Source organism: Trifolium pratense, linkage group LG4 (assembly GCF_020283565.1).
Source record: "Trifolium pratense cultivar HEN17-A07 linkage group LG4, ARS_RC_1.1, whole genome shotgun sequence".
NCBI classification, from domain to species: domain Eukaryota; kingdom Viridiplantae; phylum Streptophyta; class Magnoliopsida; order Fabales; family Fabaceae; genus Trifolium; species Trifolium pratense.
Genome location: NC_060062.1, coordinates 47,334,537 through 47,356,500, shown reverse-complemented (window position 1 = coordinate 47,356,500; position 21,964 = coordinate 47,334,537). Strand labels below are relative to the sequence as shown.

At 31.1% G+C, this 21,964-nt stretch overlaps 1 protein-coding gene across 1 annotated transcript; it reads right to left on the bottom strand.

The window, feature by feature from the left end:
- Nucleotides 1-5,522: 5,522 nt before the first annotated feature.
- Nucleotides 5,523-11,666, bottom strand: LOC123881590. Its single transcript, XM_045930312.1, has 11 exons — nt 11,330-11,666; nt 11,090-11,193; nt 10,503-10,595; nt 10,273-10,389; nt 9,115-9,639; nt 8,520-8,887; nt 8,256-8,355; nt 7,877-7,936; nt 7,670-7,753; nt 7,455-7,571; nt 5,523-6,054 (listed from the first exon to the last, which is right to left on the bottom strand). Exons 2-11 carry the CDS (start codon nt 11,147-11,149, stop codon nt 5,752-5,754), a joined length of 1,827 nt encoding a protein of 608 aa, XP_045786268.1. The 5' UTR covers nt 11,150-11,193; nt 11,330-11,666; the 3' UTR covers nt 5,523-5,751.
- Between the last annotated feature and the right edge of the window lie 10,298 nt (nt 11,667-21,964).

Genomic DNA, 21,964 nt, shown 5'->3' with positions numbered 1-21,964 from the left:
GATGTGTTGAATGTATAATAAAATTGTCAGATTATTATTTTAAATAATTCAAATTCAAGATGTGTTGCATTCTTTTTCCCTTATCCTTGGTTTTATCCCTTGGGGTTTTTCAGGGAAGGTTTTTAATGAGGCAGTGGCAGGTTTCTTGTATTTTTGTTTCCTTGGGTTTTGGTCTAGTCCCCCCAAGTTTGTCTCTTTTCTCTTTCTTTTTAATAGATTTATTAGGGTGCCGCAAATGATAGGTGATGATTATGGAGTGCCAACATAGTTAGGATGTCATAATTATCATGTGATGTCTGTGCACGCTAATGTTTTATAAAAAAAAAAAGTAAAAAGGAACTTAAATGCTCATGCATTATTTTACATTTCGCTAATCCAGGCTAAGTAACTGTATTATAGTTCTTTGCTTTATTCGTTTGCCCATTTAGTATCTGTCAGTGTTGGATTTATTTTTTTATTTATAAAAAGATACTTTTGTTATAGTCAGGAGGAATGACATCTTAAAATTGGGAGTTTGACTTCATTCAATCTTAAAATTGGGAGATTGTCTTTGCTTATAAATATATGTTTAAGCCATCACGTGGATAAAATGATGTCCGATCTGATGGTAGAAATTTGATAACATGTGATGTGGTCATCTTGGGGGAGGTTTTTGTTTTCTTAGTTTACAAATAGAAAAATATGACCAAACAATACGATATTTTCAGTTTAGAAATTTAGATATTGGTGGTCATTGCAGGTAAAATGGGATTGGCAACACGTGAGAGAGAGACAATGGTATTACTATTACTATTAGGAGTAACAAGAATGAAGAAACGGCCGAGGGAGGCCATAAAGGCAAAGATAGAGGTGTCTTTTGTGGTAGATACAAAGTATATGAGATGAACAAAACCTTTTTAGGGGAGGGAAGATTTTTTATCTTTCAATCTCCTTGCTAATCCTTATATTTTCTTTCTTTTAAATCATTCTATTAACTTTTTCTTTTTTACTCACTTTATTTATAACTTACTTTAGTGACAGTTTCTTTTCTCATAAACCCAAACTTATTGAAATTAAAATAGAACAAAGGAATAAGTTTCTTCTTTCACATTGAAAATGCAACACACTCTCGCTCCTCTGTGCCATAGAATTCATCAAACTTCTGTATGTTTTGTTTTCCAAAATGTTTATATCTAATATTTGAATAGGATGAGGGGACACAATGTTGTGGAAATTGAATGCGGTTACTCTGATACCATGATTCTTACAAGAGTCTACCAAGAAATGAAAGGTGTCATTGAATGGAAAATCAGAGGATCATGGTGGTACACTAACTAATTAGCAAGTCTTGAGTTCTTTTCACGCTGGACACTTTCATTTTCATGCACATCAAATACTTTAAATTTTTTTTTTTTTTTGGTAGAGAATTACTTTAAAAATTTATTACTGGTAGAATCAAACAATTGTATGCCTTAAATTGATTGAATTTGGCAAAGTGTCTATTTTCATCTGCTTATGACTTATGTTAAGGCTTATGACTTATGTTAATTTAATGAAATTAATTATCTTCAAGGGTCTTTGATAACAATTGTTCTAATTTATTCTTCATTTGTTTCATGCACATTTCCATGTTATACGTGATGTTTACTAATTCAACAAATATCATTGCTAAAAAAAACAATAAATCTCACAATTTAAATAAATCTCACAATTTAAATCAACAAGGCAAGGCTCTATGTTCTCTAGGGGTCTTTTTGATCTGCAAAATGTAGTACAAGACAGAACAATACGTTTAAGGTATTGAATAAACTTTGTGTTGTACGATGTTTGATGCACAAAATGTTATTTTGGTATTTTAGACAACTTGTGCTGAGGACAAAAAGTTGTCCCGTGGTTCTGTAGGGACAATAATTTCAATTTTTGTCCTGTCCCTTGGCCCTCAGTTTGTCCAGTACCAGGAACAGTTTTGAAATCAAACACAGTACAGTAGATATTGTCATGTCCAGTTCCTTATTTTTTAGCAGATCAAACACACCCTATATGTTAAAATATAAGCAAAATTCACATTAATTATTGTATAATTAATGTATATGATCTATTATCACATAGAAAGTACGCCATGATATGCTTTTATATTACTTTGTTAGTAAACTTTCATATTGTCATGACTTGCAATCTTTATTGTTGGATTTTTGCACACCCTTGGTGTTTTTAGGAGTATTGTAAAGGATGATTAGTTTTGGTATTCTCTTATTTCAAATCCCACATTTGCACGAATGAATAATTTTTATTTTTTTTTACTTATCTTTGGAAACGTAGGGAGTACTAAATTAAACATTGTATTTATGTTATACAATCTTTGAACACATTTTTTATTATTATCTGACGTATATTCTTAGAATTTTTTTTTCTACCCCAACATTTAACCTTTTACCCTTACAAACAAATCAATATTCCCATTTTACCCCTTCCAAAAAATTTAAAAAATGAATTTTGAATATTTAGCCACGGTTAAACCGTGGCTAAAAGGAACATTTTTCAGAATTCAAACTTCCAAACTACCTTGAATTTTGATACAAGAACATGAGCATGAGTTTCCCCTGCTTTTCCCTGAGCCCATTGAAGATTCTGACTACCTAACAAATCATCATCTTCCAAACTACCTTCACTACTCAAATTCAAACTACTCACAGTCAAATTCTCGTTATGATGCTTTTCACCGGAAGAACCACTCTGGTGGTTCCTTAACGGCAACACCTTTGATTTTGTTTCCTCGCAATTTGATTGAAATGGTCGCATAATATTTTCTTGTTTCTTCTCTACATTTTCAGATTCCAAGTTTTGCCACGGTTAAACCGTGGCTAACGCTTACCGGAACTCTTTTTTCAATCGTTCCGGTTTACACTTGTTATCGGAAAACTTTGGGAAAAATGTTCTTTTTAGCCACGGTTAAATGTTCAAAATTTATTTTTTAAGTTTTTTGGAAAGGGTAAAATTGAAATATTGATTTGTTTGTAGGGGTAAAGGGTTAAATGTTGGGGTAGGAAAAAAAATTCATATTCTTAACTTGTATAATCACTTTTTTGTCAACTATAGGTTTAAGGGCCCCTTTTTTTAAAAAAAAATTAAAAATTTATAGTGTTATATAATTTTGTGTAAAAAATTTATAAAGAATTTTTTAATAAAAACTTCAAATGAAAATTTAGTTTGAATAGTTATTCTTAAAATGTTATTTTAGATATTTTATTGAAATTTTGTTTGGATATCAAAATTTCAAAAATAAAAAAAACACTTAATTTTGAAGCTATTTCAAATAGATTTTCATAAAATCATTTTTGTAATACAATTTTTTGAAAAAATTGTGATTTTAACTATGTTTTGATCTGCAATAATCTATTGATTTGTTTAGACAACACATATAACATATCTCAAAAATCCAATATCAAACAAAAAAAATACGTCATCACATTACACGACATGTGTTGTGGTAACTCTTTCAGAAATTTGGGTCATACTGGTTTTGGAGGTGTTATTCGCAATGATTTGGAGAATAGATGCGTAGTTTATCTGAATTGTGTGGTCGTGCTTCTAACCTTTTGGCAGAGTTTTATGCCATCCTCAAAGGAATTCAATTGGCTTGGGCTTAGGCTATCATACCATTATCTTGGAATTTGATAGCTTTTGATATCATCTTAAAGATGACAATAATTTTCGCCCCCATGGAATTGTTCTTGGCCAGTTTTGTATCTTCCAGACGCGTGATCGGTCCTTATTGTTCTCTCATACTCTCGGAAAAGGAAATGAACTATGTTAATTGACTTACTAAACATGGTGCTCAATTATACATTAATCTTATGTTGTGGGCTTCTCCTCCGTAAATAGCGCACCTTTCTAAAATATCATGTTAATATTAAAAAGAGTTTATTTTCATTGGTCTATTAGTTCATTAATATATTTAAACATAAATATAATCATTTATTTAAATATGTTCATATGAAATAGACTTTTAAACATGTTAATAGAACATATCACGCTCTCAAAAGGCCACACTCAGGCCTAGAAAATAAGCCTATGACAGGCTACTTAAGCCTTCAACTTTTTGATAGATCAGGGTCTTGTCTACTTAACCTAGAAAAACAAGAGTAAATAGAGTTAAGTGCATTTTTGTCCCTACTTAAAATAATTGAAATTTTCATCCTTATTTAAAAAAAAAAAACAACTATTCATAAAAAAAATATATGAAAAATTGAGAATAATCTTTTACATATATTAGCATAATATAAAGAGTGGACAATCGGGCACGAATGCACGCTAGTAATATATATAAATGTAATAAGAGTTTTAATTTATAATTATTTTTTATTTCTAACATATATATATATATATAATATATATATATTATCACATAACATTTATGAATTTAAGAGTCATTTAGTACATGAGAATTATGGATAATGAATTATGTTAAAAATATATTTGTGGTGTTATGAATGTAGTTGATTAGTGGTGTTTTTGGTTTGATATGCTTGACTGCATGAGTTCAAAAGACATATTTTATACATGGGAATGAGGAAAATCTATTGTATATGATTATTAAAATTTCAATTTAATTTTTTTTTAATTTAAAATTCATAATACATTGGTGGTGTCCTGTGTGTAGTTGATTGGTAGTTCTCGTGGTGATTGAGATGCCTACATGAGTCATATTTAATACATGAAAATATTGAAAAACTAATTGTGTATTATTCATTTTTTAAAATTTCAATTTCATAGTATATTATTTGTGTTTTCATCATTTTCTTAATTAAAATTTGTGACCCTGAAATTTCTAAATTAGAAGAAAAATTCTCAATTTTAATTTAAATTCACAATCAGAAGTATACCCAACAACAATCACAAACTTTTTTCTCATAAAAAAAAAAAAGAAAAGAAAAATGACAAACATTTTTAGAGATTTTTTAACATTTTACTATCCAATTTTTTTTAATAAAATGATAAATTATTTAAAATGACTTTTAAGATAAACTATTTCAATTAATTTTTCATTTATAGCTTATTTTAAAAATCCATCGTTAAAAAATCTGTAACAAAACATTAATACACTATAAAATTATTTTAGAAAAAGTTCTCTTTTAATGCGAATTTGAATTGCGATAGACCATTTTGTGGTAAGCTACCCATTTTTCTATTTCCAACTATTAATTTTCTCTTTCGTAAAAAAAAAAAAAAAACTATTAATTTTTTCTTAGTAAAAAAGAAAAAAAAAAGGACTATTATTTTCCTCGGTATTTTGATTTTGACATGCTGAACGTTAGCTGCACTGTATTATTTAGCTACACTGTATTAATAAAGCAATATATTAATCAAAATAAAAAATGTTACTAGCCAAATGAATGTCTAACAAACCACAATATCTATGTCAATTTTCAAAAATCATACATAACTAATCAATAAAATAACTAATTAAAATGATCATGATCAAAATGAAAACATCAGGAATAACTTTTCACACCTTCCAATATGAATCGTTTCGAATGTACACATCAAAAGAAGAAAAATGATAATTTTATGCAATCCGAAAATACACTTCCTAGCGAAATATGTCTTTCAGAACTACGCTTCTAAAAACACATTTAATTTTTTAAACATGTGTGAATGCGTAAAGTTGCTCCGAAACATTATTACATGTTTTGGCTTATATATTTTCTATGTAACTATCCAATGTACAAAAAATACCCACCACATCAAAATTAAAAAACTTAAGAGACTAATTCATTGATGTAAAAGCAACCTGAAACTGAAATCATAAGGCTTCATTTGTACCATATGTGAAAGAGACTCATTTTCCCTTCCTTCAATACATTTAACTGCTTGGTTTCTTATTTCATTAGGTAATTGGAGACAAATCCAGTCCAATAAAGAATCAAGGTCCTTTGCAAAATCTAGTAAATACCAATCCAATAATTTGGGAATTATTATCTTGTTTGATTTTGTAATTCCAATTGAAGCTTGTAAATAATCTCTCTTTGCTGCTTCTAATTCATTATCAACTTGTGATGCTGTATACACCCTCACCTTAATTAAAATACAAATAAAAAAATTACTCCTTTAATGCATAAAATTCTAAGGAAATATATATAGATTTAATCACATGCAGAAAAAAATAATATGGATTTGTGTTAGGTATAGAAACCATTCCTTTTACCTAACAGCCTAAAATTTTGGCAGAGTTTGGTGATTGACCATGACAATAACATTCACAATGTATAAACAAGAAAGCATGTAAGTATGGGCCCTCGGCACTCTTTTGTATAAAAAAAAAATGTAAGTAAAATTTAGAGTGAAAAGGTAATTTTGTAACTAAGATCGTAATCTTTAGTCAAATATCTTTGAAATTATCACAAGTTAATAAAAAAAGGGGCTCCACATTAAGTTAAGCTTATTACTCCGTGGCTTAGACTAAGTTAAATGAAGATGTAGGGTCGTTTGATTCTCTAAAAATAAGGGACTGGACAGGACAACTGTAGTTGTACTGTGTTTGATTGTAAAACTGTTTCAGGAACTGGACAAACTGGGAAGCAATAGATAGGACAAAAACAGAATTTTTTGTACCTCGCTAAACCACAACACAACTTTTTGTTCGCAGTACAAGTTGTCTAAAATGCCAAAATACCATTTTATTAACAAAATATCGTATAAGAAAAAAAAATGTTCAATATCCCAAAAGTTTGTTCTGTGTTGTTCTGTCATGTGTTGTGCTGTTCTGTCTTGTACTGTTCTGTCAAGTACTTACCCTTTAACAAATCAAACACACCCGTAGTGTCAACTCCGCATCACTACTACATTTATAGGGACAAAATTACATGTTATAATTTTGTTGGATAAAAAAGTGTAGGGATTACTTTAATTTTACTTTAAAATTTCAGAAAGAAAAAGTAACTCCTTGATTTTTACCAAACATAATTATACTAGTTAATTTCATTCATGAAGGCGTGGCACTGACGTGGAATCCACATGGATCATCCATCTTCATTTAACATGCCATGTTATGTTGTCCAACTATTGAACTTAACGTGATTTAAAAACGTACGATTTTGCACGATTTCACCACGATTTAAATCGTTCAAAATCGTATCAGACCACGATTTTACCCAAAAACGATTATACTAGCGATTTAACTCGAAATTGCTACCTAAAAACATAAAAACTACGATTTTATGTTTTAAATCGCGATTCTCACAACCTTGATTTTGGGGATGAAACTATCTATTCACTCCTGAGTAGTGTTGCTAACTTTAACAATTTGTTTTAAGAAAAAATGGGTGTGAAAGGAAACATGACATTTAATTTGGTAATGCTTTGCCTTATTGTTAGACTATTTGGTTAATATACCAAAAGGGTAGCTAACATTAAAAGATGATTAATCAATTCCCACAAAATAATAATTTATGTTACTATAAAGTTAAGAAACATACTGCAGGTGAAGACCAGCTTCCACAGGAAAGTGCAAATGTCACTAAGGGCTCAGACCATTCCAATCCAAATATGCTTCTTGCTTTCACCTCATCATTTTTGGCAGCTTTTGGACATGTCTTTTGAAATAAATCAAGATTAAAATTAAGGGACTAATTAATTGTGGTATACACTTTTAGGACACTATTGATAAAACAACACAACAAAGAAGACTTACAAACTTAAGATGATAAGGTAGTCTCAAGATAAAATGTTCTATTGTGATTGCATTCAGCAACTGCCCCCCTACTACTATTGTTGCCTGAAAAATGCATTATAATAAGAGATTAAATATTCATTTAGATGAGAAATATCAGCAATATTTCTACCAAGTATTTTTTGTTAAATACATATAATGCTGAGAATATTTCCCTGATCATCATACCTTTTGCATTAGTGCTACAACCATTTCAGGACTTTCAGGTATGCCATGTTCTAAGTATGCCTACAAAAGATGGAAACCAAAATATTTCAAGGTGTTGACTCTTGAATCCAAGAATATTAGGAAACCTAAATTTTTTTTCCAGTATTTGAAAAACCGAACTAGACGGTTCAACTGACTGAACTCTGAACCTGCCTTTGTTACCGTTCGGTTAATTTAGGAGTTCGATAGTAGTTTTGTCCCGGTTCGAGCAGTTGAGTAGTTTCACTACCGTTCGGATTTTAAAACATTATTTTCATCAAATTCAAATGTAGAACTAATAGACCCAACTCTTGCATTGTAATGAGGTGTAGTAAATCAGTGTGAAAGAAAGGTGTCTTACATTCAGAATAGAAGAATTATAAGTGTTTATCCAGAATGCAAGTTTTTCTTGATGGTTAAGTCCCTTCAAGTTCAAAGAGGCAAGTTTACCAAGTAGGAACCTGAAATTTGTCATCAAGATTAGATATCTCACGACACTTCAGATTGAAAGTGTGTCAGGTGTCTGACATCGACACATGCAGTTATATTCAATTAGTGCATTTTCTCAAATTACCATCGGTGTCGGTGTCAATGTTTCATAGCATAATAAGGATCTATAACTTACTTCAATCTGTGGATCAAAAACATTGCATTTGTTGTTTTATTGAGATCAACAGTGGAACCTTTAACTTCACACAAATTCTTATATGGACCAACTTCTCTTGTTTTAGATTCTGAACAGATATCATAAGGATCACAAAACTGATCCTTTTCTTTCCTACATTGGTTGAAAGATGATCCAGAAGTTGAAGGAGTTTTAGATTCAACAAATTTGTCCTTGGATGTACCAATTCTCACAAATATGTTAGACAAACACTTGACAAGATCCTCTGAAACTCTATTTGGTGTGCCATCAATTTCTGACACTTTATTTTCTATTGGTGAATTTAAGAAACTCTGTGCCCTTTCATGTTCTGATAATCTCCAATCCAGCTAGGCACCAAAAAAAAAAAAGGAATAAAAATATTAAACAAAATAATTGTTGAAAATATAGAAAAATCAATCATATCATAGACTAAACTTAAAGTCTAGCCAATCATTGTTCCAATCAGGATCAAACTCAGGTTCTCCTGAATGATTCGTCTTTAATTGAAATTCATTAACCACTTAAGTTTAATCACGTGCCTAGCAAACTGTTTATGAGGATACTATTTCATTACCTGTAATTTCAATTGATCCATGGACTTTTGAGCTGATTCATGTTTGAGTGGTGATTTCTTTAATGGAGTAATGAGTTTGGATATTCTCTTCACAGGTGATTGCTTATCTTTCACAAAGTTACCAAACAAGAAATTCTCTTTTCCCCTTCCTTCTTCTTGAATAGATGAAAATGAATCTTGTTTTCTGTGTAATTGTTTCCCATTATTTCCACTGTGATTAATGACAGTGTCAGGAGAGAATAATAGCTTTCTGCTAGAAGCACTTCTGGCAAGAGAATTCTGTGGTGGTAGCCTTGTTGTCATTGAATTAAATTCACTTTGTGAATAAGATTTTGATCTTTGATGCTTAGAATTACTACTTCTCATGTTGTTTTGGTCAATAGGGTCATTCAAATTTTCTGCATTTCTTTTGGAGGAAATGTATACAGCTTCTTGATATAAACCTTGTCTGAAATTTACAACTTGTTCTTCAAGCCTAACTACTTCCTCTTCCAATACAGCCACTTCAGCTAGAAGCTCCAATGTCTAAAACAACACACACATTACTTTCAATGAATCTTAAAAAGTCAACTTTAAAATAAAATTCACTAATACTATAATTTAGATACAATACAATGAATTGAACTCATTGTCAGAGTGTATGTTTGAATTGGCGGTGAGTTTAATAGAATTACAGTGTGTCGCTATGATTCTGGCAAAACCAAGACATTTGAACTTCAACAAAATCACATTGTCATTGTGGTTTCGTCATCAATCTCACCGTGAGATTGAACTGGATAAAGAAGACAATGAACAAGGTTCAACAAACTCATTGTCAGGCATGTTTGGATTGACAGTAAATTTGACAGAATCACAAATCATGACATGTCATTCTTACTTTGCAAAAGCAACATTTTTGAACTCCAAGTCTTCAACTGAATTGTTTTGTCATAGTGATTTCGTCAAATTCACTGTAATTCTAAATGTACACCGTCTTAGAATTGGGAGTTTGGTCTAACTCAACCCTACAGAACCAGATTGTATGGTGAGGATTGCCCTCACTTATAAACATATTTAGGCCACCTTATAACCGATATAGAACCTCTTAACACACTGAAATCTTCAATTTGGAGAGAGAGAGAGAGAGAGAGAGAGAGAGAGAGAGAGAGAGAGACTAACATATGGAGGAAGATAAGGAGGAAGACGAGGTAAAGATCCCAAAGGTCTAGTAAATGCTCTTTCTAAAGCTCTATGAACATTCTCTTCATGTCTTAGCTTCCTCTTCAACTTATCTACCTGAAACAAAGCTTTGAAAACATCACTACTTTGAATGAAGAAAAGAAAAGAAAACACTACAAAATGAATACACAAATTTCTTTTTCAATTAAGTGAAGAATCAAAATACATACATCTTGTAACAATGCAATCTTCCTTTCTCGATTAGATCGACGGCCATTTTTCATTGCTTTGCTCTTGCTCCCTCCACCTTCCATCTTCTCCTTCTTTTCACATTCAACAATAAACAAATCAATAAACACAAAAACTTTGGTCTATCTTCCAAAGCAAAAGAACTCAAAAGTGAAAGAACAAAAAAAAGATGATAATAATATAAATTATTAGTTTCTTGAGAGAATTTAAAGAACAAGATTTTAGATTTGGATCAAAAGTACATAACATGACACACCCTTTTGTCAGTTAACCATGAGGCTTCATAATTACAAACAACTATTTCAAAATTTGAAGAAAAATTCCATGCTTGTTGCTTTTAAAGTAGCACTTTTCTTTATTCTTTGAAATCATGCTTTTTCTTTTTCAATTATTCTTTTTTTAAAAATGGGTATTTCAATTTCAATTTAATTTACTTTCTGAAGATCTTACATTTCAATTTCCAACAACAAATTGAGGGATACAAAAAACAAATCATAGAAAAATTCAATTTTTAAATTATATTAAAAAAATAAAAAACTAGTCTTGAAGAAGAAGAATGAGAAATTACTTTGGCATCATTGAAAGAAGATTTGATTGAGTGGAGAGTTGAGCGTGCTCTAGCATTCATTTGATGTTCCACTTTATCTCAGAAAACAATGCAATGTAATAGCACTGATTCAGAATAAAAAAAACTGTGTCAAATTATAACAGAACATTGATAAATGAAGAACTCATAAAAAAAAAAACAGAGTATTCTGAAACAGAGTGAAACATGAAAAAGAGAGAAAAAATTATGAAGAATTCATACACAAACAATTGGAGCGGGAAAATTGAAAGAAAAATGAGAAAACCCAGAAAAGAAAAATTGTAGCTTCTACATAAAGAAGAAAGATTTTGGTTATATAATAGTATTATTATTATTATTATTATTATTGGTGGTAGAAATGTTGAACAGAGTGAAAGACAGAGTGTGAGTAAACAACAAAAGACTGAGACTGAGAGGGTCAATAGAAGAAGAAGGAAAACGACGAGGTTGTTGCCTCATCCGAGAAAGTGTTCCAGTTGTGTTTGATTTGATGTTGTTCCATCATATTTAACCATAATAATAAAATAAGAATCACATAATACAAAAAAATATCAAGCTGTTATTAATAGTTTCATGTCTCTATCCATCACTACATATACTGTCAAAAGAAAAAAAAGATTATCGATCGTTAGTTGGTTCAGTGGTGATTGACGCTGAAATCGGTAGGGAAGATCGCAGTTCAATCCCCGCAACTACATAATAATACAACAAAATATCAAGTTGTTATTAAAAGTTTCATGTCTCTGTCCATCACTACATATACAGTAAAAAGAACAAGCAAATAAAAAGTTATCGATCGTTAGTTGGTTCAGCGGTTATTGACACTGAATTTGGTAGGGAGGACCCAAACCAGATTAAACCGGTGGTGAAAGAAGAAAAAAGTTTAGTTTATCTTGTGATTATTGAGATTTGTTATAAAAACGGTCGAGGATTTAGGCTTTGAATCTCGATCATGGCAATCGGTCTAATAATTTTAGTATTTTTTGTCGGTTGAGGTAACCATTGATATCTTTTTCACCATCATAAATACAAAGTAAAATAATATTTTGGAGGTAGTGTATATAGAGAGTATAATTGGAAGGGAAAAAAAAAATCAATTTGGCCTCTGAACAATATCCCAATCTCTCATCAATTTGATCAATGAGCTATAAAAAATATCTCCAATCCTTTTTATAATACACAATTTCATTACAAATATGAGAGAGAGTAGTTCAAGGACCATTAAAAATACTCCAAAGACAATTATAAACAATAATTTTTTTTCCTTATAATTGTGGTCGGATGAAGTATATATATTTATATAGTTTGTGGACTAAATGAGAAGTTGATAATTGAGGACCAAATTGGACTAAAGTGACACTTTTTATTTGGGTACAAATTGAAAATGATTCTATTGTTCTTTGTCTCTAAAACTTGTGGTAAATATCGTTCAAGAAACCCACTAGCAAAAAATCTAAAACAATTTAGTCAAAAAAAAATAAAATCTAAAACAATGTTAGGAAACTTGTCCTTCTTCTAAATTATTCTCTACAGCTACAGAATGATGCTATAGCTTTGTAGCTATTGGTTTAGTGTAATTTGGAAACTTAATTTAGGCCATGAGCACGCTTTAAAAGTGGTATGGAATTTGATGCTATATACTAGTACGTACTACTACTCATAGAGAAGAGAATCATTAATTATGTGTGTGTGTGCGTGACAGAGAAGGAGACAGAGGAATGTGATTATCTGTTGTGAGCATGCACTTTTTGCCTTTGTCCTTGTGTGTGTGTGTGTGTGTGTGTGTGAAAGTGAGTGTCACTGTTATTACCCTTTCTTATAATCAATTATAACATGCAACCCACCTTGCATTGCACCCTCTCTATGTTTTTTCATTGCATAGTCATTTCTCAAATATCTCTCTTTAAGATGTAAATTGGTTTGGATAAGAGTTTATTAGTACAGATAATTCTTATCTTATAAGTCGATTTTGTAAGGTTGAATTATGTCAAACTCTCAATCATAAGAATATATATTCAATCATCTTTCATAGTTTTATCTGAATTCGGCTCTTCTCATTCTAATTAACTACTACCCTTATTTATAAGCCAAAATGTGTTGTTTAACACTTATTAAGAAAATTGTTATATTTACTAAAATATCATTTACAATAGATTAAATTTATGTTGGAATTATACAATCATTTTAAAAAGTAGAATAATTAATGAGGGGTATTTTTGGGACAATAACTTTAAATAGAGTTGAATTTGGTTACTTTTATTTATATTTAAGGCCAAAAAAAATTATTGACTTTTGCTTATAAATGAGGTCGGATATCTCTTCGTCTATATTTTGTATTCTCTCTTTAAATTATAGAGAATATCAAGAGAGGAAAAGATAAAGAAAAAATAAAATCAAGATAGAGATAGAGACAAATTGTGGAAGGAGGAAAATGAAGAGATTGGTCGAAAGGATAGGATTCAATATCGTTTTATTTAAATATCGAAAGTTTATAAAAAATAAATAATTTTGAAGAGTGACTGAGATTAGAACAAAATGGAAAATTGAAAAGGGTGATTAGGAGACGATTCAAATTCGTTCTTTCTATCCCACATATTTTTCATAGGAAATACTAACATGTGTTGTTAGAACAACTTTTTACAAAAAAAAAATAATTACTATTTATGGATTCCTTAATATCTACATTTTTTATAGGGAAATATCTACATTTATTTGACAAAAACTCATCTCTATCAAAAAGTCTATACTTACACAAGAAAAATTGATCAAATCCGCAATTATTATTTACTTAATGTGCTACTTAATAAAAGATTCTTAAATAACACATACTATTAATTGGTTCCCGCATGAGATTGGATTTGCCACAGTTACTGCATCCGTGTAGTAACTGTTGGTAACCGTCCGATTAAATATGAATGGCTGAGATCAAATCATTTATTAAACTGTTATATTTAAACTACTTTCATTACAATAATCTAATCATAAATAGGGATGTCAGTTTGCATCCGTCAGAGCGGATTCCCGCGAGGATTGTCCCGTTTCAAGCTCCGAAAATGAGGATTTTTTTCCGTGGGGACGGGGATGAAGGTAAAAACTCTCCCATAGGAACTTCGGGGCAGGGATCGGGGAAAGCGCATCCGTCCCCGCGGATTACTTAACTGTATATATGCATTAACTTCTCCAACAATTTTGCGATATTTTCATTATGAATTTTGTATTATTATGCATATTTTGCTATACATTATGGAATATTTTGACTATTAGATTTTGTATGATTATTAGTAGTCAAATGCTTTTGCAATGTTTTTTTGTTATGGATGCATTATGTGTTGTTTTTATTTTTTTAAAAGAAAGATGCAAAATATTTATTTTTTAAAATAAAATAGGAAAAATAACGTCATCCTATTGTCATAATTTTGACCGAAAAATATAAAAATTTTGTTAATATTCGATATTCGTGGATCTCCGAGGGTATCGTGAGAATCTGTGGAAATGGGGGTGAGGACAAATATTCCCCGTGAAAATGAGGATGGAGGCAAAAACTCTCCCGCAAACACTTTAGGGCGGGAAACGGGAAAGCTGTCTACGCACATTCCCCGCCCCGTTCACATCCCTAATCATAGATCAAACATTCACATCACCTACCGCGTAAAACATCTATGGCAGACAATTCATATCCTTCCCACATTCGTCACATTAAGTGGTAATTATAGATTCTCATATTAATGATGAGTAATGACATGTTGTCCTACATTTTCTTCTTTTCATTTATTTCCACATTATTTTGATGCAAACATGGTGAAGGTGATCAAGTGATGATTTGCCAAAAAAAATCAATTTAGTTAATGATTCATTAATAATGTCAACATTAGAAGTTAAACAAGCTTAACTTTTTTTTTTTTGGTTACAAGTTTAACTTTTTTATGGATATTAAACACTTAATTGATTAACAACAATTTTTTTTTGGCTCTTCTCGTTTTCAATTTTGTATCTTTCCTATTTTACACTTTTCTTACTTAAAGATGAAAATTCCCAACTTTTACTTTAGCTTTGTCAAAACAATAATTTAACTTAAAAGATAAAAAAGAGTAACAAGTAAATGAATAAATTGAACATAACAAACTAAACATTTGAAAGACATCGTCCTGAATTGTACCATACAAGCCAAAAGTATAGAGGGACCCCTCAAGATAAATTACTTAGAGCATCTCCGATAATGGTATCTAAGAGAGTTTCATAGACTAATGATATCGTACCTTGATTTTTTTGTCATTGGAGTTCCATGACGTGGCACAACGAGTATCAAAATTGATGATACCGGTACCTTAAATAAGGTACCGTATCATCAATTTAATGTTATTATTATTTTTGGTACATAAATCCAATTTAATAGCTTTCATATATGTCAAAAGATTACCGTTTGTCATTAATGTATGATACTCAAAAAGTGGTATCATCATTGGAATAAAATATACTATATGAGTTGTATAAATATTACATGACATTGTAGGGACCACTTGTTAGTAATGTATGATACCCAAAATGATATCACCATTGGAGATGCTCTTAGTAGTTTAAATGTCCATATTAATTAATCATAAGCAGATCATTAATTAAATGTTAATTTCCTTGTTTAATACTAGTAGCTTATTGAAAAACATAAAACTAAAAGGAGAATGTTAACATGTGCACCAAAAGCACATGTTAAGGAAGTAAAAATAGAAAGTTTTAAATGTTGAAACATTAAATTTTAACTTTTCAAGCATTAAATTTTTGTATCATTAAAAGTTAAATTTCTATATTAAGATACCTTAATATGTGCCCTATATGCACATGTTAACAACACCCAAACTAAAATGCCTTTTGAAGCAACTGATCCACCGTGCTACTCCCTCAGTCCATTTTTGGTTGTGTCTCCTAGCTGGAATTCCAACAATTTTTTTATATGCATGACTCACACATTAAATCTGATTAGTCAATCTCATTTTATATAAGGTTTAGGCACATGATAGTTTAGATTTTATAGAGTTTCTTAATGTATCATTTACTATGTCTTATATTTTATAAAAGTCAAAATATATTAAAATTATATATACTAAGCACCGGGCATACAAAGAAAAAGATAAAGAGATTGTGTCTTATTATCGTGAGCATAATTTAGTTGATAAAAATATCATATTATATATATAGAAGTTGGTATTTAAATTTGAAATTCTCCACTTATTCATTTTAAAAGGTGCTAATAATGTACCTTACTAGTACTATACTATTAATCAATGGAAAAATAAATTATTAATAATTAATGGTATAATATTAAAAATTATTAATTTTTTTGGTTAAGTGGCTTAGTTGCTAGAAATTCCACCCTTAATGTATATAAGTGGGATGACTGAGGTTCAAACTTCAGCCCCCTGCATATATAATGCAATGTCTCTGCCAACTGAATTAAGCTCATAATACAAAATTAATAATTTTTTATTATAATTAAAATAGTATTGTTATTTAGTAAGAAATATTTACGCAAGAAATAGAAGAATCCACAAAGTTAGAGAATTTGACCAATCAAAAATTGGTTAACCATATATGGGAGAGAGAGTGATTATAATTTATAAGTGTTAAATGTTGCCACTTAAAATTCTTCTCTTTCTTGCATCAAAAAATTCTTACTAAATAGTATTTTCCATTATTATAAAATGACAATTAAAATGCGACAATATTTTACTAATGGAGTATTACATAACGGAAAAACTTTGCATACATATGTTTGTTTTAAAGTTATTTTAAAATAGAGTAAAGACAATTTAAAATACGATTTTCATTCTTAAAAGTTTTATGCGACATTCTCAAAAAGTGGTTTGAGTTTACAACGATATTTGTTCAATCAACCATGTTTTCATTAATGAGAAATGTTATGGAAACATCTTTTTATGGAAATGACAATATTATCCTTAATTAATGTATTTTTATTCCAGATAAACGTGTTTACATAACATTTCTCTTGTCACATACGATACGAGAGTATAATAATTATAATCATTCAGGATCAGTTTTAACTACACTCGTGATTTTGATACTATTCGTAAATTTTTCTCTAGTAGGGGTCCAATATTCACCTAAATTACCTTACTGCTTAAAATTTTCTTCTTTGAGTGCTGACACATTTATTTTATCTAATTGCTTTAACATGAACTGCTCATCAGAAACATCTTTAATAGTTACCATCTTCTTTAAATTTGGATCTAATTAACTTGAACTCGTTCGCAGATATTATGTAATTTACGAAGACACATTTCTTCGACTTTGGATCAAGTTTGTATTGATCTTCAATTAATATATACATAAGTTGGACGCCTCAAAATTCTTAAATTTTCAAGATCATATGGATTATTTGTCCATATATACCTCATTTGCAACTTTCAAGTTTATGTTTAAAAAAATACACTCAAATTCTGTGTGAAAAATCATCAATAAAACTCACAAAATACTTGAAACCACCCATATACTCTCACTCATAAGAATACACAACTATGCACCTTGTGTCACGGCTGCACTAGTATTTAAAATCAAATTTTATTATTTCAATGATGTATTTGTTATTTTTATTTGTAAAAATAAATGACTATTTTTTTTTATCGATGCTTATAATTTCAATGACTAATTGGCATGGATTTGTTATGGGGTTTTGCTAAAGTTATAACATGAAATGAACGTGACATGGTCTTCTTTTCAATTATATTGGAACACATGCAGAAGAACCCGCTTTCTTGTGGCAGTTGTGGTCACGGTCCTGCCCTCTATATATCTTTATCAAAAGTCACCATTCCACTTTTGTGTACATTGAACAATTAGGCCTAATTAATCAACCAACAATTTTAATTAACAAAAGAGTGAACAAAAAGGCCAATATGCCAAACTTTTCTTATAAATAGCTAAATGTTTCCTAAGAGAACAATATAAAATCATATGTAAAATATCGCCGCATCTTTAGCTCAATTGATAAGGATATCATATTATATATGTAGGGGTTGAAGTTCAAACTTGAGACACTTCATTTATTCAATTTAAAAGTGAAATTTCTAACTACTAAACTACTTGACAACAACAACAACAAAAATCGATTAAAAAAAAACTTGGCAAATATTTTTTTTTGGAAATAGCAAAAAAAGGCCAGCAAAATATATTGTTGGATTTCATGTGATTGGTTAAATTTCACCTCGATTATGAATGAGTAAAATGTTAAAGATAAGAGAGGTGAGTTTTGTATCTAATGTCTTAAGGTTTTGAGTGATGTGGTGTCCCCTCTCTTGTGGTCCTGGAGCATTGGTTCGTTGTTGCTCCTGACACTCAGCTCCCAGACTCTCCAACAAGTGATATAAGAGGCATAATTCGCCTTGGTGGGAGAGCAGGAGTGAATCTTGATATTGGATCAATTATAGGATGTCTTAAGGTTTTGGGTGGAGATGTGACGTCTCCCTCTTTTGTGGTCCTAAAACATTGGCACATTGCTTCTTCTGACACTCCCCCGGACTCCCCAACAAGTGATATCAGAGTCATGGTTCGGCTTGGTAGGGGAGCGGGAGTGAATTCTAGTATTGGATCAACTATATGATGTGGGAACTGACACTTGGGAGGAGATTGTTAGGTCTCAATTATGAGTGGTTAAGTCTGATTTCAACTATAAATGGGTAAAATTTTGGATATATAAGAGAGGTGGCTCATGTACCTAATGTCTTAAAGGGAATTGGATTACATGCAGTCGGACTGCATGCAGTCAGCGATTCTGAACCGTTTGATCTGTTCAGATCTTAAGACATTTTTTTTATTTTTGTTTACTATAAAATTCTGATATGACATTTGCACCATCTGATCAAGATCGGACAGCCTAAAACTTATTGACTACACTGTTTTTTCGACTGCACATAATCCAAATCCGCCTTAAAGTTTTTTGTGGGGATGTTGTGTCTCCCTCTCTTGTTCTCTTGGAGCATTTGTCCGGTTTTTGCTCACGTTCTCCCAGACTCTACAACCGTTGCATCATCAGAGTCATGATTCAGCTTGGTGGGGGAGCATGAGTGGATCATGGTATTGGATCAACTATAGAATGTTGGAACTCATACTTGGGGGGAGATTGTTGGGTTTCAAGTGTGAGTGGTTAAATCTCACATCGACCATGAATGAGTAAAATGCTGGATATTTAAGATAAATGACTCATGTACCTAATATCTTAAGATTTTGGGTGGAGATGTTGCGTCTTCCTCTCTTGTGATCCTAGAGCATTGGCTTGTAGTTTCCTTCAATGCTCCCCTCAACTCCCTAACAAGTTGTATTAGAAACGTGGTTCAGCTTGGTGGGAGAGTGGAGTGGATGGCATTGGATCAATTATAAGATGTGGAAATTCACACTTGAGGGAAGACTATTGTTGGGTCTTTCAGAGAAGATTGTAGCGTTTCAAGTGTGAGTGGTTAAGTCCTATGACAGAGTTAAAAATATAAGAGAAATAACTCATATACTTGAAAGATATGACGCCTAGCTCTCTTTCTTGTTGTCGTGGAGCATTGAGATATGTGGATTTTTATTAATTTGTAGTACATAGTGGGAGTATAAGTCCTAGTCATTGCATGCTGTGAAAAAAATAAAACTGGTCCTAACATAAAACAAAAATGGACCACCACCTAAATAAATCCAATTGATAGCATGGACCAATAGAAATCGACAGAGTGAGTAGTAGCTTTTCACTTATTTGGACAACGAATACTTTATGAAAAATAAGAACATGCACACTGATTCTGAAATGGAAGTTGCTAGTATCTATCTATGCTTTGTCGATCAATGTTAACTTATGTGTACAAATAGTACAATGATAAACTTGGATAGTGTTGTTTGGCTATTGTCAAGGTCAACGTCTCACTATATATTGTTGTATATATGGCCAATGCATAGTTTAAAAAATCAGTTTTGTGCCAATTGTGAATAGAATTGGAAATTAATTGGTCCCAAAATTTTGTGAGGTTACTTAGTTTATATAGTTTTCATGCTATTGTTGGCTCAGCATGAATAAAACAGACGTATGCTCATTCCTAATTTCATATGTAGTAGTCTCCATCGATTGCCATGCAGGCTTAATTTGGAAGAAGGAGTAGTACTCTTTAACTTCAAAATGTCCTTTGGAAGTTGCTAGTATCTATCTATGCTTGGACAATCCTAACTACCTAAGTAGCCAAATTATTGGAAAAAGTTATACAATAATTAATATTGTGAATTCGATCAAAACACATCAAGAACAAAGATGTGCAAGACGAAATTAATGACAATTAAACTAAATATACCAAGTAATAATATAGCGCAATCTAATTGTAAGCAAATTTAATCATGCCAAAACCTTTAGCCCAGTCGTTAAACCGGCTATTATTCGAACTATACTCAGTGTAGCTCTTTCAAAATCATAGTGTTTCCATCAATTAGATGTTAAAATGTCTTTCTGCTTGGTAATCTTGAGAAAGCTATGTACATTTACCAACCTCCTGGATTTTGCAATCATCACCATCCTAATATGTATGCCTTCTAAATAAATTGCTTTATGGCCTCAAACAAGCACCTCCTACTCGATACCAGCATTTTATTGATAATTTGTTGATTCCTTGGACTTTTCTCACAATATCTCATATCACTTTTTATTTATTTATTTATTACCGCAGAGCCAGAGATGACACTACTTATATCCCTTTGTGTGGATGCATTTAGTAAAAATATAACTATTGGATGCTCACAAAATAAAAACATAGCTATTGGTAGGCACATTTAGTAATATTAATTTGTTTGTTGATTAGGATAAATTGAGTGATTATTAAGTATTAGTGTTTGAAATTCTGGTATCACTAGAATGATGTTACCCAAGATGTCCCAACAACTACTTTATGAATAATGTTGTTTCTATTGTTAGCACATCTTACGTAACATGTAAAATACTGACAGAAAATAAATAAACTGCACGAGTAATTGTTAACCCAGTTCAGCCAACTGCCTACTTTGGGGGATACCAATCCAGGAAGGAAATCCACTAATAGTTCTAGTTACTAAGACCTCCAGCAAACCCTAGGATTTACGCCTTATACTAAGACCTCCAGCAAACCCCTAGTTTACGTCTTATAACTTCGACACTACTCATGCAACTTCTGCCTATGAACTCCTAGACATGAGATCCCATCTCACTTCCACTCACACAACACAACCTGTGTTGTTTATACAATGTTGGGAATGATGTGGCAACAACTTACCAAGACACTACTTCACTCTTGCTTAAAAGCTTCAAGTGAATCACACACGGTAAACTCCGTACTTCAAAGCTTAGGAGTAACCTTACAATAATAAACTCACTTCTTAACTTGTGTTATAGAATCCACAAGTAAGAATTACAATTAGCAAATACAAACAAAGACTCAGCAAAGACTCAATATGTGTTTTTAATATTTTTCAATTGAGATACCTAGTCTTGAACTTGGTCTTCATATATATAGCAACTTAGCACGCTCTTCTTGCTTCAGAGTAGATAGGACGCTCCTTGAGAATCATAAAAGGTGATCTGATACTTTTTCAATCTTCATTAAGAATATATCAAGACTTTCCAAAAGTGTTCAAAGGACTTTAGAAGATAGGATAAGTCATCCAGCTATTCCATTAAGTTTGTCTTATCCTTAAAGTTCCTGATCAGATCAAATCTTCAATAAGCGTGTTCTTAAGTGGATTTCCATATATAGCAGATGCTCTCTTAAATGCGCGAGATTTCCTTAATAAAATATGATGTTGTAACATGTTTTCCAACATCTTGTTAGTATATTTGTTTTAGCAAAATTAAGCCAA

Bases quoted from the DNA above. Each gene is read 5' to 3' on its own strand.
- LOC123881590 (XM_045930312.1), bottom strand. From the start codon at position 11,149: ATGAATGCTAGAGCACGCTCAACTCTCCACTCAATCAAATCTTCTTTC. The intron at 10,390-10,502 runs GTATGTATTTTG...GCTTTGTTTCAG, and splicing joins AGATTGCATTGTTACAAGAT to GTAGATAAGTTGAAGAGGAA. The intron at 8,888-9,114 runs GTAATGAAATAG...TTTGGTGCCTAG, and splicing joins TGGATCAATTGAAATTACAG to CTGGATTGGAGATTATCAGA.